The following is a 25,609-nucleotide window of genomic DNA, read 5'->3' on the forward strand; positions in this document are numbered from 1 at the left end:
TTTGCGAAGTAACTCAACAACAACGAAAAACTCATTAATACTGAAACGTACATGATCTGATATTTAAAAATTTAAAAACAACTCATGTTTCAAAATCTTGCTTTAAAAAAAAACTAGTAATTATAAGTACGACTGAACTCACCTAAGCATTTTTTCTTTTTAATCTTGTCCGTATAGATTTCAACGACTAATTGTCTACCTCAGCACGAAATTTTCAATGATTTTTTTTGCGTTGCTATGTAGACTCACATTACCGGTAACATTCTTGCATTGTATAATAACTGTTTTAGGTGAGTCCAATCTCATTAACATTTGCAACGATATTAAATTTTTTCGATTGTTTATATTTGTCGATCCATGTATATCCGGCTTAAGAGGAAATTCGCTTTGGAATTATACCTTCATTCGAAGAAAGAAATATATATATATATATATATATATATATATATATGTAGTTACACTGATTAATGCTGACTTTTGTAAACTTGTATTATTCGGTTTGTTATTGCAGTAACGACTCGCTTTTGTTTATGGTTGCTTAGGAACGAGATAAAGAACGAGCTGTTTATTGAAAGAGGTGAACTTCATATCGAATCTTAGTAAAGAATAAGTGTAAAAACTTATAAGAGTTCAAATAATCCTTCAAAAGCTAATATATGAAATTTTGATCACGGACATAGGTTTTTTTTTTTTTTTTTTTTTTTTGTATTTACTATTTAAGCAATTTTTAAAACGATAAAAAGGGCAAAATATCGAACTCGGTGAACTAGTAGGTTATATATAAAATGATAGGTTATACATTCAATATGCACCCAATCAGTTCATTAAGTATTCCTTATTCTGACCCTTCGGTAATTGAGAGCCAGACAATCATGGTGTCATGCACAATGCTCCCACTTCTATCTTAGTACTACAAATACTAATCCCAGAAATAAAATAAACAAAATTTCTGGATTCCTGGAGTTCTCCTTCTACATACGTCCTCGAATGTTCCTGTAGTCAATGACTTTCCTAGACTGGTAGGAATAGTATAAGGATATGACCGCAGATTAAATTCAACGTACAGGAACAAGCAATATTTTGAATTTAAGACCTAGAACTAGTGGTGAGAGGAGGGACATAATGCCCATAAGCTTGTTCTGTTTGCAATTGTTCACAATGCAAGAAAAAAGAATCTTTGCATTGTAGGTCGCAACTAGTCGAACACGTGCGTAGCTGTCATTGGAGCTTTTGTGCTTTTGGTAGTAGTGTGATCTAATAGTTCTGAAATACGTTACTTTGTTCTAATAATAACTGTTTAGCCTACTGGTGACGAAAAGTAAAACAACAGTTGAGCAGTGCTCTAATGTGAATTATGGTAGCTTTGCGCACCAGGATAATCAATTGTGTTCACCTTTCGGTACTGTGATTGATTGCTTGAGATTTAATGGAACGTCAACATCGAGCTATTTGTCCCCGTCATGATCAACACGCCTGACCTGAGCTTGTTTTGTTTGCGGCAGTACGCAAACAAAATTTAAAAACAAATATACCAAAATATAAGAAACAAAAACCTGCTGCAAAATAGAAATAAAAACCCAAAAGAGAGAAAATAAATATATGAGAATAACAAATATATAGTAAACAAAATATCTAACAATAAACAATAACTAGTAAATAACAAAAAGTCAATATAAGTGACGCAACAATAAATAAAAGAGGAAAGGACTAAAACAAAGCTCACAGAACGTGAGCAATGTTACAAGCGTGCACAAAAGCAACTACAACCCAACAATGTCAATATATTATTCAATGCACAGTCAAATGTAAGCAGCAGTCTGTGACGTCGTCTGAGATCTCAGTATTCAGTATATTTGACAATGATATTGTTGTAAAACACGTGCATCTACAAAGTTAGGACGGTAGAACACCTTGCGACCGCCCTTACAGATATCAATCTCATTTATGGAGAAACAAAAAGTAATAGCCTGGAAGCGAGACGTCTATATAGCGACCACGCCCCTGATCAGAAATTACAGTCTCACATCTTTTAACAATTTGATGATTACCCTCGAGAAACAAGATGTCTTATCACCTCACCAAAAACCTGAAGACCTCGTATTTTGCGCACTGTTCCAATTGAGTAGAACATCTTTGAATAATAAGGTCCCATTCTGTAACCAGCACATACACCACTGACCGTGTTCTACATAGTTGCCATGGTCGACCAGAAACGAATGCACCCATTAAACTTACATTATATATATATATATATATATATATATATATATATATATATATATATATATATATATATATATATATATATATAAGCATCAATTTCTTATACTTTCGAACGAAGATAAAGAAATATGATCGTGAAAAAAATATGATTTGAGATTTCGACGGATTTACATTTCATGACCTCTATATGAAAAAAAAAAAAAAAAAAAGTCCGTCTGTTCGTTCTGATGCATGTACACTCGCCTAAAGGCAATACCATTTGACGCATCCCAACCAAATTTTAAACTTACTGTTTTATAAAGTTCACTAGAAAGTTCTTCGAATTTTCTTAATATCCCCCAAAATAAAGAGTTGTTTCCTGGAGGATAAAAATAAAAATTACCAATTTTTCCGATAAAAACTTCCTTTGAATTTCATAAATCAACATACCATTAATATTTTTATAATATGGTATAAATCGGTTTCCAAGGAATATTCCAGAAGTGGAAGTTCTCTTGAGGATATGTTCTTTCGGCCGATTTTCTTAAATACGGCACAGCCGTTTTTGCTGATATTTCATAAGTAAATGTTTCATCGATAACAAAATATGGAGTCATTTCTTCTGAAAAAAATTTACGAAGGGTAGTTTACTTTTTTATTTTTTTTTATTTTATTTTTTATTTTTTGAAAATACCTCATGCGATTTTGTTCACATTTCATTATTAATCTTATAATTTCGCATAAGCAATTTCTCCTGAAAAAATCCGAGAGAGAGAGAGAGAGTTCATTCTTAGAGGTGATTTTTTTTTCTTTTCTGAAAAACTGCTTCGAGGATCCTGTTCTTATATATTTTATAAGTACTTCAATGTTCGGGTGAGATTTCTTCGAAGTTCTCTGAGACCCCAAAGCAGAACAACAGGCGACGGTGCAACAATGTCGCAGAAAGAAAATGCAGGTTACAAAAGGACTGGCTACCCTCTAGGCGAAAATTACTGTCTTAGAAAGATTATCTACTCTGTAAATAAAAATTACAGTTGCAGAAAGCTTTTTTCTCAGTAAATAAAACACGATTCAAAACAATTCGGCGTTTGATATGATAATATACCAATAAACCTGAAAGGAGTAACATGATAGACTAAGCGATACGTACAGTCGTCAATACTAGTGTCACAGTCACCAATGCTACAATGCATAAGCAGAGTCGAGACCCTAGCAGACAGCTATCCGGTGGCGGAATGGTTCCTGAGGTGACATTCAAAGTTGTAAGGAGGATTCATCGCCATGTTTTAAAAACAGAAAAAAAAAAAAAAAAAAACACCAAGAAAGAACTTGCAATTCTTTTTGAGCAAATATATGTGGGGAGCAAATATATCTTGATTGGCTACACATTCAGTTATTATACAGCCTATGAGCTTCCTGTACATTCCTCCACAAATAAAAACCTACAAGTTAAAAAAAAAATGTAAAAACTATTTTGCTTTTATGTGCTTCAGAATTTTTTATAATTTTACTACGCCATTAGTTTTTGGATTTGTCGTAAACAAAGTTAAATATGCTCTACTTTGAAGCTCTGAATACGCCTATCATAATTTTATTCATATTTAATACTAGCACAATACCAGTTCTTCACACGGGGAGAATACGTTTCATTTTGGACATAAAGGGCTGAATTTGGATTTAAACTGAATAGGAAATGTTCATCTCAACGACCCCGAAAACTATGGATTCGGCACTAATATCGGTCATTTTCCATCACTTTTGTATCTTCCTCCTTCCCCTCCAAGTTGCGGAGCTGAATTTGGATTTAAACGACATCGGAAGTGTCACTGTTCATCTCAGCGATCCAGAAAACTATGGATTCGACATTAATATCAATTATTTTCGATCATTTTCAAATATCTTCCCCTTATTAAGTTGCACCATCAAAGTGAAATTATAAAAAACATCCCAGGCCCGAACCTAATCTATGTGGCAAATTTGATCGAGATCGGTCGCGTGGTTCAAGGATTATGAAGTCACAAATATAGTCACTTTCACTTTTATAAACATAGATAACAAGCGTTTGTAGAAACTGAAGCATTACTTAACTGAGAAAAAAAAAGTTTTATGTAGTGGCCCGCACTCTGTATTTCGTACGTCTAGCATATTTTCACTAAAATTGCGTAAAATTAAGCGATACAGAAAAATATACATACCCACTCTGAGGAGCAAATGTACTATCGAAACTTAGTTTAAGACCTTTCATAATTTGATCTTGAATCGCAATTTCTGTTCCTAGAGTGTTGTCTGTGTTCCATTTTTCCGTAAATGTCAAACCTGAAAGCACAAAACAGTTTAAGAGACAAATTGAGTAACCCAATACCAAAAATCAATGTAAAAGAAGAATAAAGTGAGTTTTGAGACATAAATGAAAGTTACACATAATTCAGAGAAATGAAATTTCTACTTGCTTAAGTTAATACAGCACTTCTCTACTAAACGGTATAAAAGAACAATTCATACAATCCAATTTGAACGAAAATCACACCACAGACTATGAGTGTGTAGAGGGCTTGCTGCTAGTAGTTTGAAGGTGGACGGACATCACCATGAGTATAGCTGTGTGTGGATTAGTCGGCTTGTATTGTCTGGAGTATTGTGGGGCTTCGAAAGTTGTTCCGTAGAATTGCCATTTACATGGATCGTGTCAGTGGATATCAGTGATGTGCACTATAGGAGGCAGAGGATTTTCACAACCAATGTGAATCCACAATGCACCGAGAAGCTCCTAAGCGGGATAATTCCCCCACTTATAGGTTGGGGCACGACTTTTTCGCATTACGAATTTGAAAATTTCGCGTTTCGTTTTTCATAATTCATGTTTTGTTGCATTTCCCAAATAAAGTTTCGCATTTTGTAGCTCTTGTGGAAAAGATATACCCTGACACTTGTACAGTTGTTCCTTTTATTCATATCACTACAGAAATAAACCATTACCTGAAAACAAAATACACTGAATATTTCACTTGACATTTTAAATTTAACTTACAGAAAATTATATTTTTTAAAATCAACCTGAAAGAAAATCAGTAAATAAACTTACTATGAGTAGGAGAGTTCTGCTGTGTTTAGAAAACAGACACAAGTTACCTTTAAGCATTAAACATAAGCATGTTTCATGTTTCCAAATTTTCCTCTTCCATTGTTATACGCTCGTCATTTATCAGCAGCCCACAGTTGAAAAGAAAAAGCCTCTCACAACTGATATTACTTGTTGGAAGCCACACATACGTATATAAGTGCATTTACAACAAACTTCAAACAAGCATCACTTCGGAAGTTTTGTCCATTCAAAATATTCACTACACTGCACTTTCCAGACGAATCACTTGTCAAGAGTTCATAGGCCACTTTGAAAAACTCCAAATACGGTACTTCATAATCAGATGCTTGCATTTTTTTTAAATGAAGGCAAAGCTTTAAAGAACTTTCTTAACGCAACAATGTCTGGTTTACTACTACATGCAATTACAGAAGGATCAAACAGCTTTCTCAAAGTACCATATATATTTCTGCAGTTTGGGAGTCTTTTCTTTGGGAAGAAAGCTTCAAGAATGATCTTTCTGCACATTATTTTAGAGTCACATTCAACTCCAGTCCTCCTTTCTCTTGGTAACAAACGTTAAGTGTGCTTTAGTTTCTCATCAAAGAGGCCCTGCCGCAAAACGTTCAATCGAGTGCTGAATCTGCCACGACGACTACTCAACAGATGTGCTATCGGAGATTTGTCCGTCTCAGTGAAAGTTATAAAATTGACAAGGTCACCACAATTATCACTAGCAAAATTTAACGAGCCCTCAAAATTAGCTTCTTGTCTTTCAAATAACTTCTGAGCGTTCCGAATCACCCAAAATGTACTGTTCATGCCACGTTCTATTGTTTTGTCAGTGGAAAACTGGCGTTTTTAAGTTAGCGCAACGGAAACCAATGACAATATCATAAAACGTCAAGAAACTGAAAATTACTTGATTCTGACGCATTTCGTTTTATCGCGCACTGCAAAAAACACGTGTCTCTATTTATAGGGTGCAGATAGTAATTTTGCTATCAGAACTCACACTAGCCCACTCTCTCACTGAATTGATCTCGGGCACGTATCCTCAATGAGAATCGCGTATGCTACTCAAATGGGACTCGCAAATCGTGCTCAATTATCGAGACCTAACTCGAATGATCTCGAGCGTTTGGACATACGTTACAGGATAGCAACCGTTAGTGCAGTCACCGTGGTTCATATGAGCACATTAACCAAAAATAGATTGTTGGTAGAAAGTTTACGTTTCTACGTTCCTCGATGATTACTCTACTGTTCGCAGACGCACCGACAAGGGAGGAATGCAGTATGTATTCCAGGGTGGCGACAAAAAATACTTTTCCTATTTTTCTACATTTTTTGAAATTCTCCCAGATATGTAATTAGCCATAGACCTTCCCAACTTGAAGGAAAAACATAACGATGATATGTAAGTAATGTATGTATTTTTCCTTAATCAACTAGAAACGTAAACATTGAAACAAATGCAACGTACTTTATTATGAAGTGACAAAACACTTAATAAAAACTCCTGTACGGAGCAAGAAATTAAACATCTTTCCTGTAACCCGAATCTGTAATTTTAGTCACATCATGAAAGTTTCATCACTTATGAAAGGAAAAGTCATACTGAGACACCGAAAAAGATTGAATATATACATATAATTGGCTGTTCTATATTAACGATATATCTTTAGAAAAAAAATCAATAGTATTATGTAATTCATTGCACTTCTCCAAAAAAAACATTTCCTCGCTAATATTCAGCATATCTTCCATTATTTCAGCCTTTTTACCTTCAAGTTAGTTTAGAATAATCATTTCCCTGTATTCAGCTGTTTCTTTTCCCATTCCTTTCCTCGTTGATGTGTTGCTTCTGTGAAACGAGTACATGTATGCACTTAGTACATGAATCAGATTTACTTATGGACAGATTCTCAAAGTCACCCGAAGAAGCTACTGAATCGCACACAAGTCTGGATGCTAATAAAGTTTGTTCCTTCAACTTCTCTGCTATACACTGTGCATTGACTGCAACTTCTCTTCCTAGATTCTGATTTTTATGAGAAAAAATCATCATTTTAACATCTTTAAATTATTTTACTCTGAACTATCCAAATTCTTTACCCGAAAGTCATCCAAACACTGACCAATTCTAGAATATTAACTTTTTGAATTGCCTCACCCAACTATCTGCTCCCTGGCATCTAACCAACTATACATGCTTTCTTATACTTCTTGAGACGTTGAATACATAACAGAATATATGGATAAATATCACTGGCTCGATGGGTAATACTGCTATTTTCAAGCCAACACAGAACAAAGCTTCAGTGGGAAGTTCTCTAAACCTCTATAAGAATGCATTCGGCACGGTGGGGTGCTGGAATATCTTTAAATAAGCTATCCAGAGCTCCTACAATTCAACGATTCTCTAGTTCATTACCTGAATTGCAGCCTTAAATGTTCCACGCAAAATAACCCATAGCTTCCTATATCAAGTATTACAGGATCATTTGACTGGTATCTGGCTTGAAGATATGAGGAATGTGAAGTTTATATTAGGGCCATCAATTGAAATTTGATTTTTTTTTTTTTTTTTTTTAATGTTCTTTTACCTTTCATATGATTTGTTACCGCTTGCCGTCCTATGTTACTCGGCGAAAAGATTCTCAGGCAAATGTTGCAAGAAAGAAAGAAAAAAAACTTCTCGAATCCACAAAAAAGAAATTATGTAACAACTAAAAACGACCGAACGTGGTCTTGGGATACTTGAAAATTGGCAGTTTCATCATCTGCACAGAACACCGATACAACCAAACGCTGCAACATAAACACTTCTCCATTCGATCCCGCCCCTGAAACTTAAACCACCATGCTAAATCAGCAGAAAAATGCTACTATGCACTCCGCCCCCCCGCTTCTTGATGGCCTTTCTATACGACACATACGACATAATGCTGTCGAAAAGCAAGCGAAGTAGCTCAAGTGGTAGAGCGTTGGCTTCGCACTCGGGAGGTCGTAAGTTCGAATCCCGCTGCCGACCATCCTATCCTGACCGTGGTTTTTCAGGGTTTCCCTCAGTCCTACCAGGCAAATGCCGGGACGGTACCTACTAAAACAGGCCCTGGCCCATACCTTTCCAAATCCTTCCCATTGTTGTTCTTGTTGGATATCCAGTGTAAAATGGCCTCTGAGCTGTATCTGGTTTGTTAAATAAAAGAAAATAAATAAAAAAAACTCTCTAGTTAATGATTCCATTAAATATTTTTCTTCTGACACGTATCCCACCTTGAGCCACTCATAAATCAACTTCCATTTGCTATTTCTTTTCGTTTTTGAGCAACTTTTTGTGTTTAGTCTTGTTTAGCCCTGATAAATTTCTAACATATGAAATGAAAATGCGGAACAAAAACATGTACACAATGAAACACACTTGCACGCTTAATACACAATAAAGAAGTGTATACACTTATTCTCAGATTGCAACTTATTCATTTGGAATTTCTTGCAATAATGTAATTATTTTGTATTAACTATTAGGTTTACACATTAAGGAATTTACAAAATTGTATTTTCCAGTAACGTGTACTATTCATAAAGTAAACTAAACTACCCCGCCAGAAAGAGCAGAGAACAGTTTATCAGAGAAAAATAAAATCATGTCCCGGAACATTTACACGGATACTTCACATTAAAGTATTAGTTTAACGCCCCACAAACGAAGATGGTAATTACTGAATTAATAGTGTAAGAACAAAAGGAATGTGAATTGGGAAGAAACGGAAGAATCCTAAGAAAACGCCCCCATTCGGTGTTTACTTACCACAAAATCTACATTGCGCATTCACGCTTTGAACGCAGGGACTTTGACATCAGAAGTGAATGGTACGGTACCGCAATTAGTGTAAGTAGTATCAACATGTACAATATTTCAAACCCGCAATCTGAAATATGATCGACCACTTGGATCAGTTTCCTTCACTCAATGTAACACGAGATAATGAACAGTCAGTACGAAGAAAGATGTTTGCTCCTCTAGTTCCAAAATTAAGAATGCTGACAAAAAAAAGAGCAACATAGGAACATAATCGAGATCTCATTTACGTTTTTCCTATAGTAAAAGTATACTGAAACGAGAGTTCACATCATGAAACTTCGTTACTTCAGCAGTATAGTGGAAAGAAATTACTAATATTTTACGATAGCTTGAATCGCAAATTCTGATTGTCCTTTTTTCTTGTTTTTCATTTCACTGCAAATTGCTAAAAAAAGAAGTTCAATCGCTGTTACGTATTTCTGGAGAAGGGTGCTCACAGAATGTCCCAATGGAAGGACACTCTCCAACTTCCAGCACAGTTTTTGTGCCCCTCTCTCAAAAGTTGCATTCCAGTTAAAAGTATTTCTTAAGCATCTCGTCTGAAAATATCTTGTTTTACAAAACTCTGAACAGTTCATATTGACACTGAAAAACTATACCAAACTTGAGCTCAAAGAATGACGACTTAATTTATTTAAACATGTACCATAAATATTGTTCGCTAATTGGATTGCTGCATAATTTTTAATGTCACACTAATTTTAAAATAAGAATGAATATATATATATATATTACACTTATAGGACGAACTATCAATTACATAATTACAAATGTATAATAATCAGGGTTGGCAAAAACCATGGATTTTATTGAAAAAAAAAAAGTTTTTCTGTTTAAACCCGGTTTTTTTGGTTTAAACCAGTTTTTTTTTTTTTGGTTTAAATAATTTGCTCGATGTATTTACGTCACATATGAACAGAAATAAGTTTTTTTCGCCTTGGTGTTATTATACAACACTCGGGTTACGCTGGAAGGGGTTACATAAGCTTAAAGCAAAATCCAAACCGCTTCTCGGTTTACATCCGAGAGAAATTGTCCTCTATTTGAACTCGAAACCAGGATTAACTGGCGATACGTCTGCCGACTCACTCACGAAGGACTCCTGATAAAAAAACATCGTACTGATCTTTACATACTTGTTAATACAATTGTCGAGAGCCATTTCAAAAGGACAAAAAAATAAACAGTTGCCCAAGTGAAACCATTATACAGAATTACATATGGACAATTTCAAAATACTGCATAGTACAGAAGAACTAATTTAGTCCAAGTTAAAGAAATACAACAACTTAATTTGTATATCAGTAAGGAAAGTGAATAAAGATAAGAATTATTTGAATTCACTTTGGTTCTGACCCATTTATACATAAATAGATACCAAAGATACTTCTGATTTCAATAAATGCCACTCGTGAAGTTTGTATGACCTCCCTCCCCCCAAAGTACGGCACTTCGATGTATTTTACTAACAGTAAACATTAATTAAACGAAACAATATTTAGAGTTTTTCTTTGATTGCAATTGCATAACAATAATAATAAACTATAAAAAAAAAATCAGAAAAGAAACATTCATAAAGTTATAAAAAGAACAAAAGTTGCTTTTGTAGTATGATCTCTTTGAGTACTGAATAGGGTATTTAGGTCTGAATATAATACGAATAATATACGGGAGTGAAACGTGATAACCCACAAATGTGTGTTCATTAAGAGTTTTTTGGTTTAAACCAATTGGTTTTTTGAAAAAAAAAAAAAAAGCTGTTTTAAACCAGCCAACCCTGATAATTATCAATATAAACTGATTAAATATGTATCTATAAATATACAGAGTGTACTTAATTTATGTAACAAACGTCGGGAGGTGACTCCTAACACCGAGACTAGCAAAAACTTCCTCTGTCACAATAAATTGTTTTCTGGTGGGAATTAAAGAAAATCTTCAATAACAGTTGTGAGGAGCTAGTCATATAACCAAAAATCCTGTAAGATTCTTTCCTTCCCTGAGAAACTAACGACTATTTCCCTTGGGGATTGCATCCTCTTCAAAGATAAAGCAATAAAAGTGGTATTTTACGATAAAATTTCAACATGATGTTTGTTGTTGAACATTACTCCAATAGCTCCACAAACAATTTACTGGAACTAGATAACCCATGCGTTCACTGAAATGACCTTTTTCCTTCATACTGAATGACTATTTTCTTTGATTACTGAATGTTTTCACGCCTTTTTCTCTTCAGAATACAGCTCTTAAATGTTTTTCGTGCTACGATGAGAAAAGAAAGGTGGAACGTACTATTATTTCTTCACTAAAATAGAACTGTAATTTATTTCATTTTTTCGAGGCCTTTCATCCCTAGTAGGAAGGAAATACTAAGTACAAAGCAGTAACTGTAAAACGGCAGGTGACCAGTTGGGCTCCACATTAAAATCTTTTGAATTATAATATGACGCTCTATTCTGCAACTGCTCTTTGCTCTAAGTTTTCTTCTTACTTCTTTACCTGATTACAACCCAACCTAAGTAAGTTTCATATAATATATATATACACACCGTACGTTAAAACAAAGGAATTGCACTGGGTCAAGAGTTATATCGTTTATAATACAATTATTTATATATACATATGAATAGAACTTACCGTAATCTGACACCTTGTATTTAGTCTCCAAAAATCCGAACACGCTCTTTGTATCTTGATTCGATGTACCACCAGAGCTGAATTCGACGCCCGATGATGTCTTTGTCTTGCAATCCAACTTCAAGAGGCCAAAATGATAGCCTTTGTTGAATACATCTCGAGCGGCCTTACCCAAATCAGCATACGCGGGGGGAGACATCTTTTATTCCTGAAAAATAATTTGTTTTTCAGTACAGAAACGAAGGCAGAAATTAGTAAGTTCTGTTAGTGGCGAATGTAGATCTTATCATTAAGAGCTGGTGAGTTTAATCTACGTATCAGCAATCGGTTATCTTTACTTTTAAAAACTTGCAGAAAAGTATGAATATTTTTAAGATAGTGAGTTCTGAAAAACTTTACAGTCAAGAACTGAAACATCTTTGACCTATGCTATTTCAAGAAACACTATTCCGATCCTTTTCCACTATTCTTGGAAAACAAATCTAAGTTTAGACAAACTAAAACTAGTCTTAAAATGAGAAATTGGCTATTAACTCAGTATTTCTTAACCTTTACCGTTACACTCCACTATGAATTGTGTTTTTTTCTAAAGTAAAAAAAATCTGTACGCAGAAGTATCATTTTGTAGGTAGATTGCAATAGACGTACTATCAATGAATTTTTTGAGACTTGCCGACATTTTATTCGACTATTAATTTCAAAGACTCCAACCTTTATTATGGAGGCGTCCTACTCAGATGAAGTATCTAGTAGTAAAAATTATATCCTTTTAAAAAACACTGCTTACTAATGAGTACCTGTCGGAATGTTAAGCAAAGGAAACATTACACGAAATGAACTGTGCATCACTGTCGGCAGATTTAAAACTAGAGTTCAGTATTAAAACTAACTAAAAAACACCTGAGGAAAGCTAGAAACATTTAAAGAAGAAATAATGTTATTTCACTGTATACAAATGTTTAACGGCAAGTTCGAACACTAATCACATAGATGTTTGGGATATGTGAATTTACGATATAAAGATGCATATTGTTCCAACGATATATTAAAGAGCATTATTACAATCACTTACGACACAAAAATGAGTACCATTGTGTTCGGAAATCGTATCCAAGTAATCTATTCATAAACAGAAATTTTACTGCAGAAAAATATTAGACATCATAGCCGATGAGAGCAGTAGTTGTGCGTATGTAGGTGTAGTGTACATAGATGCGAAGCACCGATTTATCATCAATTTTATTATGACTGTGAAGGTAAAATCAGAAGACTGATACGATTGCATAGCACAATATGATAAACACAGTCACGAGACAGAAGATCGAACGCTATCGTAAGTTCAATAACAAGGCAGCTACAAAGAGTGGTTCTTAGCAGTTTCACCACCGAATATCTTTAATTTTCGAGAAACCAGTCTTGCAAATCAGGGAGCCTTACTAAGTGAAATGTCTTCGAAGCCCTGCAATAATACTGCATTTTATAGAAGACAAGATGCATAATTCATCACAAAAATGTGATTTAAAATTACCATATATTTCTTTTTTTAAACATAAAAGATACGAAGGATACTTCTAATAAAGAGGGATTTGATTCGAATCGCTATTTGGATTTATTTCCAGGATGGTTGAATTTCCAGGATGTCTGAACCTGTGGCTACGCGAACCAGAAGCGCTCTAGCGGGTAACGCTACAGGTACTGCTTTACCTACAATGCAAAACACTGTTGCTTTCCCGAGAAGGTATTAGCAACTATTGTCTGGAACATGAAATGTATTTAACACTAACCTTACGTATTTAGTAATGAAATGAAGTGCGAACGTGAAATAAAAGCAAGGATAGGAATGGCGAAAGAAGCCTTTAGGAGGAAGAAAAGTCTGTTTTGTGGGACCTTGAATATAAAGTTGAAAAAAAAAAAAAAAAAAAAAAACTCATAAAATGCTTCGTGTGGAGTGTTGTACTGTATGGGGCGGAAACGTGGACATTACGTAAAAGTGATGGGAAAACGACTGGAAGCATTCGAAATGTGGGTGTGGAGAAGAATGGAAAGAATTAGTTTGGTCGAGCGGAAAACGAATGAGAGGGTGTTAGAAATGGTGGGGGAGAAAACACTTTTAGATATTGTTAAGAGGAAGAGAAACTGGCTGGGACATTGCCTAAGAAGAAATTGTATCATGAGGGACGTCATAGAGGGTATGGTGGCGGGAAAGAGAGGCAGAGGACGAAGGAAACTGGGCTTCTCAGCTGCTGCAAGTGACCTGCCAGTAAGGGCAGAATACCTATGATGATGATTACGTATTTAGCTGTGATGATTATCTTTAACATCTCATTAATATTTCCGGCGAATATCGAACATCCTTAATCGAGCTAACTGAAGCTAAATTCTAACCACATTGCTTATTCACATCTTATTATAGCTCTTCTGTGGCATTTAATAATTTGAACTAAAACTTCTTATTCCCAATTAACGATACTCAGCTTTAGGAACCTCAAGAAATTCGCTGAAGTACTTGTTCTCTTTCTAATTTCAGCACCAGAAGTTTAAATGCGATGTACTCTTAGAGAATCAATGTAGCCAGAACAATTTTGTATTTAACCTGGTGATTTCAATTTTTCTTTAATGTACGAACATCGTATAAGATTATTTTGTTTATTTTCCGTATGTCAATGTTGTATAGAAACACCGATTCTCTAAGATTCTATCGCATTTAAATATACAAAAGCTCGAATCTGAAGCTTGGAAAGAAGACACGTATTTCAACGAATTTTTCGGCAGGTTCCTGAAGCTGGATATCGTTAACCTGGAACTGATTACGATTTAGGAATTTGATTTCTGGGCTTTCCGCATCTATGGCCATGTTAATCCGTCACGTATGAGGGTGACGTCCCTCGGCGATCCCACTATCCAAGGAAAGGGAAGAACGAAAGTATTGAAGGAAGGAAGGAAGCGGCCTGGGACCTAATGTTAGGTACTATCCTGATATTGAATGAGGAAAACCCCAGTTAGGATAGCTAGCTTGAAAAAGATTTTAATTTTTCGACTGAGTGTCCCCACCGGAAATCGAACTACCTGGAACTGAAACGTTTTAGTTTATATTTGACTCAAAGTACTTAGCGTCATGTATAATAATATACAGAAAATACATACATTACAATGCTACAGCTTGTCTTGTTATTATATGAAGAACTATGATAGATTAAATTAATGTCACCGTCCAAATGCTATATATAAAATGTGAATAACCAACACAGAATTTAGCTTGAAACATCCCGATGAAGGGCGCTCAATATTTCACCGCAAATATTGATGAGAAATTTAAGAGCAATAATTACTCATTACAGCTTAACACATAAGTATTGTGATTCTACATGTTCAACTAGTCATTGTGGAATGTACTGCCAAGTCATATTTCTTAGAGAAAATTTAACTGATACCCGGTAATTCTGCTCGTTATGCTCAATATATATTCAAATGCACATATCTTTGCTACTAGGATTCAGGAAAAAGGAGTAAAATCTCTGAAGAGGTAAATGACTTTGAAAATGAAATCTTTGAGTTTTACGTCCCACGGTTATGCCGGTTAGGCTAAAGGAGACGGTGATTATGAGAAATGAGTTAAATGGTGGAATGAGGAAAGTGGGAGAAAACGGGAGAACCCCGAGAAAACCCACGCACACGGTGTTCGTCCACTACAAAGTTCACTTGGTGGGGGCTGGGATCGAACCCGGGACCCCAAGCACCAGAGGTGAACGCTCTACCACTGAGCCACCGCAACCCCGTAAATGACTTTGAATCCCAAAGTAGAGCCCGGATAGGAAAATTTTTGTCCACAAGCTTTCACATCTAAAATGGCCTGAAACAAGGAGATGCGTTGTCACCATTATTATTAAACTTTGTTCTGGAATACGCTATAAGGAAAATCAAAGATAGCAACCAGGGCCTAGAGTTGAACGGTATTCACTAGGTTACGGCATATGCTGATGATGTAAATTTAATTAGAAGATGACAGGAGAACAATAGCAAGAAACGCAGAGATCTTATTAAACGCTTGCAGAAACATGGGTTTAAAAGTAAATGCACAGAAAACTAAATACATGGAAGTTCGTCGGGACCGTAATACGGCACATTATGGATGCATTAAAATATTAAATAATACTTTTGATAAAGTGGATACTTTTAAATATCTAGGATCAATATTAACAGACGAAAATCATATTCACGAAGAAATTAAATGTCGGGAAAAAGCAGGGAATTCGTGTTACTATTCGGTTCAAAATCTGTTGTTGTCACGAATTCTGCCAAGGAATTTGAAGCTTAAAATATATAAAACGACAATCATGCCTGTTGTTCTGTATGGTTGTAAAACATGGTCTCTTACTCTGAGGGAAGAACAAAGTATTTGAGAACAAGATCCTGAGACAAATATTTGGACCCAAGAGGAACGGGAATGGCAGAAACTTCATAACGAGGAACTACATAATTTATACGGTTTACCCAACATTGGTAGGGTCATCAAGTCTAGGAGGCTTAGGTGGGCAGGTCATGTAGCTAGAATGGAAGAAAGTAGAAACTCTCAAAGTCTTGACTGGAAGGCCAATCGGAAAAAGGCCATTAGGAAGAAGTAGGCGCAGATGGGAGGACAATATTAAGATGGATCTCGCAGAGATAGGAATACAAAGTAGAAACTGGATCCAACTGGCTAAGGATAGAAGTCGTGAACGCGGCATTGAACCTCCGGGTTCCATAGGCCATAGAGTTAGTTTAGTTAGTTAGATACCACAAAAGGCACTAGGAAAGTTTTGCAACACGATCTTATTTCCTATAATTTTTCGAAGTACTTTCCACCACACATTACACACACACTTTTCCATTCTTCGAAACCAGTCAACGAAGAAACTCTGCCATCTTTCAGCAGAGATATGGGCACACTCATCATCCCAAGCCCTTAGTAGGGCTTGTAAAACGCCTTGCTTTCCGCCTTATCTTCACATGGGAGAACGTGGTTACAGGGAGCGAGATCTGGACTGTACGGAGGGTGCTCTAACAGGTTTACTCGTGCTGGCCAAATAGTTTTTTGAATGGTGCGATGGAGTGTCATCACAGTGAAGAAACCATGTGCTCATCCTTGAATTTAGGCGCAACTGTCTAAGAGCTGTAAGAACTTTAAGCAGACATTCCTCGGTATACTACTTCCCTGTTTCTAAGACAACTCGCTCAACAATTCCTCGCACACTAAAAAATATTGCCACCATTCTCTTCTTCACTGATGTGGACTTTTGAACAGCCACGGGAGTCTCCTCATCTTCGAACACCCACACTTTGTTTTAAGCCTTAGTCGGGACGTCAGAGTAATAGTGCCAAGTTTCGTCACCTGTTACAATACTGTTCACAGAGAAAGATTTTCCATTTAACATTTCACGGCACCATGAAACACGGTGTGCCATCTACTCGTCGGTGAAGTCATGTGGTAACCAAAGGGTACAAAGCTTTCTAACTCGAAGGTGATCGAGAATAACACGAACTGTTAGTGCTTTAATGCCCAAGCATACCTCTATTTTAGGGTATGTAACCCGTCTATCTCAAACATTTTCCTTACTGGAGCAATGTTTTGTTAATCAAGATGAAGATGGCCGACCTAACCTTGGAGTGTCCTCAAGGCTCAAATTTCCTTTTTGAAACTCTCGGTACCACCTAAATATCGTTGTACGATGAGGACAATCTTCTCCAAACACAGAAGTTATCTCCTCTAAACACTGGTCAACAATTAAACCACGTGCAAAATTGCCGGTTTTCATTTTTTGACTACAACAACAACTCCACCTCATTTCACTAACATAGCTGAAAATCAACTGACACTGAGGCAATGACTAGAGCTTCTACAGTGCAGGTTTGGACATGTCTAAACACGCACTAAGTTGCAAACTCCTGTGATTAACCGTTCTGTTCTATTGCAAAACTTTCCTAGTGCCCTTTGTAAATCAGGGTTCCTACTGATCTGGAGAAATCTATTTCCCTGACCTTTGGCAGGAAATTCCGACTTTACAGGTGTCGGATGGCGTTGACATAAATGAGGAATAAATAACGGTGAATACTTATATATGAGAACATTTATTCTATAGAGACGAATAAAAATCAATTGCTCATACGTACATTCCACTTACCACAAAAAAAAAAAAAAAAAAAAAAAATCATACTGTGATCATTAATTGTTGGCTAAGCTGAAAATGATGTACAATTAATGTTAGAAAAACTATATTTTATGTCCCTGATTTCCAGTCTTTTCCCCTGAGTTTTTCCTGACCAGTAGGAACCCTGTATATCCTCTTGTCTGAGGGATCTGGTCGGACAGATTTTAGCTCATTTTTCTAACGTTGTTGGACTGAGTCACTGACCCAGATGAGAAGCGATAAGATCAAATATCGGAATTCTCGCCTTAAGTGAACCGATCGTTCCGGGGTTCCTTGCGTAACTTAAATTTTTACCAAAACCTAAGATTTGTCACGAACGTGTATGAAAAAGGCCGAAAAATACTGTTTAATAACACTGCAATGAAAAACTCCATTACATATGTTTTATAAATAGGGCATTAAACTTACAAAGCTACTGGTATTAACAATAACTAATAATAGTTAAACAACAGTTAATTACTAGTTAACCTCAGTAGATGGCGCTCAAAATAGTGTTTAGAAATATTTCGTTTTTTTTAGAATTTCCGTAATTTCGGAGAACAGGCTTCAGTCCGAAAGACATCCCCTTCACAAATTCTCACTGTTGGTAATTAATAATAAAAACGATTTAAAACAAATAAGAAAGGAAGTCGACCAGGACTCCAGGACTCTCAGCACATGCACTATCTCTAAATTTATAAATGGGATTAAGTAAAACTTTTGTCAATAGTCGAGTGCGGGATTGAATTCCGGACTTCCCGATCGATGCGCAAAAACTAACCACTCACTCATGGTAGGTGTGCAGTTATGCTTGACTTAGCTTAAATGTATTCCGTAGTTTCCTTTTTCAAGGGAAAGTTCCGTAATATGTTGAATTTCTCTTATTAAAAATTAAGACACCTTCAGGACTGGATAAACCGTGATGGTAGTTATATATTCTAAAGCCCTGTAAACAACACGCTTAGATAAACAGTTCAATACGCATATGATCCATGAACACAAAATTCGGTATCGGTACTTTCAAGATTCTAAATCCATTCATGGTTTATTTTCGAGGTTGTATATTATCTGCACCAATCACTAGTTAAATGAGCTTTTCTGTTGTAGAGAAGCAGAACAAAGTCTGCTTTATCAATTTAAAGCAGAACTTTGCAAAAAGCCCAAAATTTCCCGCACAAGAAATCCCCCCCCCCACCCCAAGGCCTTGCATCTCTACTCGTGATCAACCACTTCAGACAGAAATTCGAACGAGTGAATGTTTATGAGTAAGATCATGTAGAACGCAAACTACTAGTTTCCTTTTGTAGCAAGCTTTCTCAAAATTTTTAATACTATTTGGTGATGAATGCTTACGTCATTGCCGATCCAGTCAGTCATCCACTTTTGCTGTGGTTGGAATGTATGTGGTTCGGATCCTATGTTAAAGATCTACGTTACACTAAGTAAAAACGAACTTTTACAGAGTAAGACTTTATTGTCGTATTATTCATAAAGAAATTTCGGTAATACTATACATGAGAACCCCCTGATCTGCGTTTCTTCTGTGTTCTATTACCACTTCTACATGAAATACCATAAATTTTCTACGTTGTGCAATAGTAAGAAGTATCCATGTGCACAAGACATGCGATATGCGTTAAATCCCCCCCCCCACACACACACATAGTCATAGATAAAGTACAAGGGCACTACACATGCAGGGGTCTAGGAAAATTCGGGTGTAAGAAAACTTGGTGTACGGAAGACTCGGTGTGGGGAAATTTAGGTGTAAGATTGATTCAATGTAATACGTATTGAATGTTACCACTTACGATAATTTACGACACTTCATATTGTGAAAACGAAAACCATAAAATGTAACGAATATGTTACCTATTCAAGATTTTTTTTTTTTTTTTTTGTTATGAGTCCAATACCTCTTTTATGTCTTTGGCGGGTATTACTGTAAACTACTTTTCATCACACAATGAAGCTGACACTTTTTGTCAGAAATAAAACAGTTACAACTATAAGTTCAGAGAATAGTTATAGGAACAACTAAAACACCTTTCCTATAGTACATCATAGAACATATACAAGGTGATTCTTTTAAAACTCACGGATTTCATTTGGGTCTAGAATTTCTAACTGAAGTCCGATTTTCATGCGGTTTGAGGCAAATGATCAAGGAACGTTGGGAGATTTATGGAACTATGTTTACTGGTTTAAATTCATTTGGGGTAATATCGGCCACACCTCTAGAAAAACAGCAAATATTCACCACTGTACCGAATTGGAATTAGGTGAGGTGCGGTGTGGAGATTTCAGTTTGTTCGTTAGATGGCACCCTCGCGACGGTCAATAAGAAACAGGAAACTGGGCCGTTGTATTGAGAAATATGCTGTGCTACTGTATCAATATGATCAGAACATAGTTACATTAATGTACTCTTTGGAGCAACGTGATTTTATCGTTAAAAAAGTTTTTGGAGAACGGGATCTGTTGTTGCTACGCAAAGGGCATTTACACACAACTTTGCCTCATGTTCTGCCCCAGACAGGAACATAATATGGTCGTTAGTGAATAAATTGCAGGAAACAGGATCGCTTCTGAGTAAGACAGGGAAGCATCGGACCAATTACTCATGATGTCCGCCTTAACCACAGATTGATGTTAATATGCAAAAATCAAACCATTAGCTTGTTTATATATTCTTTTTCAATTGTTTGTTGAGCTTAAGCAACAGGTAAAGAAATACTGTAACCCTATTGGCTCCTTATTCACTTCTTCTCCAATCAGACACTTCGGTTTCTTTACCTTAAGTTAAACTAAACAAGTATTGCAATCCTATTGGCTTTTTATTGACTTCTCCAATCAGAGCTAGACGTTTTAGTTGCATTTATTTTTACAATTATGAGTAACATATGATAAATAAATAAACTATGAAGATTTTGAAGAATTTAGATTTAAGCATTTACTTATAAAATATAAATAAAATCGTTAGAACTGTTTTTTTTTCTTTTTTTAATCTTCAATTTTAAACTTTACTCCTCCAGTAACCTACCTCTATTTTTGGAAGTCGAAAATTCTAGAGCAGAATAAAAGCTTGAGTTTCAAATTAAATGCTGGTATATTGAATGCAGTGGCCTCTATGCTTCGCTAAATCATACGGGTGGACATCGAAAAACTAATTTCTCGTCATGTACGAGTCATGAAATATTAAAATCCGTCGAAATCTAGAATTCAAATTATTTCACGATCACAATTTTTTAAAATTTGTTATAGTAGACAGTAAAAGTACGTTCTACACAAAGTTTGAACTTAAAACTAATACGCTCATTTATCCTCAAAGTTGAGTTTTTAATAAATCCTACGGTCTACTACAACAAATCTCTTTACACCTAACATTCCCCACACCGAGTTTTCCGTACACCGAATTTTCCTGCTCCCCACATACAGATATAAAGTACAGGTACGTTCTTTTTTATTTTCGTATCAGTCGATAAGTAAATAAAAGTCGCTTTGTTACCCCCTTTGTAAGTTCGTACATACTCAATAATTCCCAAAACTATGAGCGTCCTGCTCCTTCGGAAACTGATGCAGCTTCATGTATACTATAACCGAAATTTCTTGACATGAGCGTAGTATAGTCGATATTTATATAAATTATTCTCCAAGCATTACTAGCTATGTGTTTACTGGCATCTTGCCAAATTAAAAGCCTTATATGGGCTTGAAACAACATATGTTTTATAATTCTGAGAAGCTAGCGACCCTCCTAAACTTGACACAAACACAGGATGATGTACCTTTAAGAGGTATCGTCAAAAAGTTGTAATTTTATGCATAAAGTGAGTGACTATATGAAAGAGGGGTGTGCAAGATATTAATGTCCTGTGGCGCATTACATTTCTCCTCAGATGAAGGTAACACTTATGACACTATCACTGATTCTCTGTACCAAATCGTTTCATGTTTGAGTACTGACGTTAATTTTGCTGTAAGAAATGTTTTTTAGTCACTAAATTAGCGCAAATTTATCGCACACATATGTGCATTATTGAAGCACATAAAATACACATTAGAAAATAATTATTAAGGTGTGTGAAAGTAGCCGATTTAACAGCATACTGCACAACATTCAGCGCAAACTTACCGGTAAATTTATTGGAATCATCGAATTACTAAACACTATTGGAAGAAATAGGTGGTATTTAAGTAGTAGTGATCACTTTGTTTTTTGCACAAATAATAGTTTAGCTTCGGATCCCCAAATTTAAGCCAGAACTACCCTGCCCTAGGATAGCATAAAACATCGGCTCACATCTTCAGTGTATCTCAATAGTTTTTGCGCATCTCCATTATCACTTTCCGCTTGTGGCTTGTGTATAGCCCGCTCCCCCCAGTTCTTTGTCACCGGAACTGGAAGTCACTACTACTACTACTGTTACTACTACTACTACTACTACTACTACTACTACTGCTGCTGCTGCTACTACTACCGGTACTACTACTACTACTACTACTACTACTACTTATATCGAGAACAGAACCCAACCTACCCCCTGCGGGGCTTCTAACCCGTTCCTACTACTACTACTACTACTAGTACTATTGCTACTAACTACTACTATTACTACTGCTACCGCTACTACTACTACCGCTACTACTACTACTACTACTACTACTTATATTAAAACTTCCTTACCACAAGATTTATATCCTAAATCTTTATAACAAGCGATTCCGATTGATTATGAACTAATATGAATCGTCAGAATTAATATGATTCGTTTAAAATCACTGGGGGGAGCGGGCTATACTCAATCCCCGCTTGCTACCCACGGACAGTTCTCCGAGCAAACCAGCTTTACTCAGCCTTGAACCGGAATAAGATTTTCACATGAATAGTAATTTTTCATGGCACATATGTATATCACGGCAATTATTGATTTTCATACACTATTAAACTGTACGGAATTATTTGGGCATGAACCAAGGGAATTTGACTGCAACGTATTAAGGCATCATTTAAAGAAGTGAAGTAATTTTTGAACATTTCTCTCGTAAAACTGCACGTAGAAAATCACTAACGGAACGCTTGTTAGTGCTACGCATTTTCAACATAAATGCCTACTACATGTCTTAGAATGTCTAACAAACATTACAAGCTAATTGTTTAAGGTTCGCTTTTCGCTTCGGTTGAAGTTTAGTAAAATCATAGTACGTAAATTAGTTACGAAGTCTTGACCAAAGAATAGTAATTTAAAGACAAAATGCAGCAATTGATGCTGTACATGTAGAAAATTTAAGAATAATATTGTGTACGAAACGCAAAAAAATGATTTAGCAAAGGCACGCAGCAACACATTTTCGAATTAACATCACGTATCGGTTTCCTGCACCGCCCGGCAAGTAGGAACATTTAGTAAAGTTAATCAATCAAGTTTCTCAAACTAAGTACTAGTATTAAGTGAAGCTAACGCAACTACTAAGATTTCTTTTTCACATTTTTAACTATATTTGATCTCTGGTAAGGACTAATTGATTTGTTACGGGCACTGACCTAGCCATGCGACCTCACCGATCATGGCGACTTCTGCTACGCAAACGCATTTCAAGTCAATTAAAGCTATCCAATCTATACGCCAAGTCATTTTCGATAAAACAACAAAACATTTATTTCACTTGAATAAGAAATATTGCAAATAAAGCATGCTTACTTACTGCTAATAATTAAAACAGTGCCAAATTAGTTGAAACTTTCGGTCGTCCAGCACTTCTCGACCATGAAGATGGAAGCGAGAGACTATTGAACGCATGCGCGTCAATGTTGCCATTAACAGTTCAGTTGTAGCAGAAGGAAGAAGTAGGGTTCCTTGCTTGCATCCAAATTACACTTTACTCCGTCTGTTACGTGACCGTTAAATTGCTGCTTTAGAAACAAATAAATAAGTAAATAAAGAGCTTTTCCTCTGAAAGTACTTATGTTGTTCTAATGTTTCACTTGTTAAAATAGTTTTGTTTCGAGTTAAGGAAAAATCCAAAGGAGTAACATATGAATTTGGGTGTGGTCAATCGAACGGAGTGAGTGTTTATGCAGTGTTTCCGGTTTTCCTTCAAAACTCTACCTGGACTTCTTAGCAACCTGCACCAAATTTGGCCAATATATTTAACATGGGAAATATGTATTGTAATATTTGTCGTATCTGACAGTTCGTTCAACATTTTGCTAGAGAGAATGCTATGCGCTGTCTTGCGATTGCAGTATGAACTGCGCAAATTAAGAAATATATAACTTTTTGATAAATTTATGGGTCATTTGCATCGGCGATTTGTCAACATTAACTGTGAGTGTTTTTTTGCTAAATAGCCAGTGACACTGCGCATCGAAAGTGGCTCATCACTCCATTAATTTTGAATTCATGTGCTACTAGCACTTCTCTCTCCTTCGTTTTGATGCTCCATGCTGTACCTTGTTGAGCAGTTCAAGCTGATAAATGTGCTTAAAAAGAAAGCCATTTAGACAGTTATATATAACATGTTCATGTCTATGTTTCGTGAGCTTCCTCGCGGCTAAACGGTTAGCATACTCTTCTTTGCCGTGGGAGACACGGGTTCGATTCCCCGCGGGAGCTTTTGTGGTTCGGATTCCACGTTAAGTTACAAATCCAAGTCTCATATAGCTTTGTTGCTGAAAGGGACGCTAAATTTAAAGTCAAGTCAAATCAAATTTATGTTTCGTGAAGAAAAAAGACACTATGACGAGACTGAAGTAATGGACTATGTCTCCAACAAAAGGAAACTCATTACTTGTTTACTTTGACACAATGTAACATTCTTATGTTTCTTATAGACGATTCAAGAAAGCTTGAACAAGACAAATCAACACATCAAATTTACACATTCAAAGGAGTTTTGTTCAAGACACTTGAACAAGAGTCTCGAATGAGCTTGAAACAACTTTTACACAATCATAGAGGTATTGAATCATGTTTTATATATTTGTTTATAGATTACAGTTGAAAATACGTGACTAACTATGAAAACAAATGAAAGCGAAACTGCGTTCTGATTTAGTTCAGACGTGTGCATGAATAGCTATATGTTTCCTAATATTTCCTAACCTTTGTGCAGGCATTTGTAATTTAAAAGATTATATAAAATAATTTAGAAAACAGGTCAATTGATTTAGCAGCAAGCCCATCGAATTTTCACTAAGTATTTTACCCCTTTTACATTAAACGCGGGTTAGTTTAGCTGACGTTAAAAGAGTAAAGTGCTACTTAGGTATAAAATAGTTCCCTATACTAAGCTTTTTTAAAAATCTGATTACTCAAATGGCGTGCTGATCACAGAATAACACTCAAAAAGATTAAAGTCGAACTGTTTCCTAAAATTGTGTGTATCACGAGGTAAGACTGCCTTTTGATGTTATTTATGGTATGGCTAAAGAAAAGGCTGAAACTCAGGAAACCAAACGAAGCAATGATAATATTTTTTCAGCTACTGGACTTACTGCTGATATCTGCATCAGTTTCTTCACAAACCAATATCATATTTAGTACTGGTTAAGAATAGTCCATCAAACGAATAGCAGTTTTACTGTTAAAATGTTAGAGTACGTGTGAAGAAGGATTGTCTCAGATAATTTCCGCTGTCGGAACAAGC

General features: G+C 35.8%; 1 protein-coding gene across 2 annotated transcripts in view; it reads right to left on the reverse strand.

Annotated features, from left to right (window-relative positions):
• LOC145686435 (non-selective voltage-gated ion channel VDAC2-like) overlaps nucleotides 1-23,816 on the reverse strand; it is a 41,861-nt gene extending 18,045 nt beyond the window's left edge. Inside the window, exons 1-3 of one of the 2 annotated variants that reach the window (XM_081759733.1) lie at nucleotides 23,666-23,816; nucleotides 11,796-12,003; nucleotides 4,398-4,518 (exon numbers count right to left, since the gene is read on the reverse strand). In XM_081759733.1, the coding sequence (XP_081615859.1) occupies nucleotides 4,398-4,518; nucleotides 11,796-11,994 (320 nt within the window). In that variant the 5' untranslated portion in view covers nucleotides 11,995-12,003; nucleotides 23,666-23,816. Of the gene's footprint in view, nucleotides 1-4,397; nucleotides 4,519-11,795; nucleotides 12,004-23,661 lie in introns of both variants that reach the window. The other variant, XM_081759734.1, reaches the window with a different exon arrangement.
• Nucleotides 23,817-25,609: the final 1,793 nt, after the last annotated feature.

This window comes from Thermobia domestica, chromosome 5, assembly GCF_964235325.1.
Source record: "Thermobia domestica chromosome 5, izTheDome1.hap1.1, whole genome shotgun sequence".
NCBI classification, from domain to species: Eukaryota; Metazoa; Arthropoda; class Insecta; order Zygentoma; family Lepismatidae; genus Thermobia; species Thermobia domestica.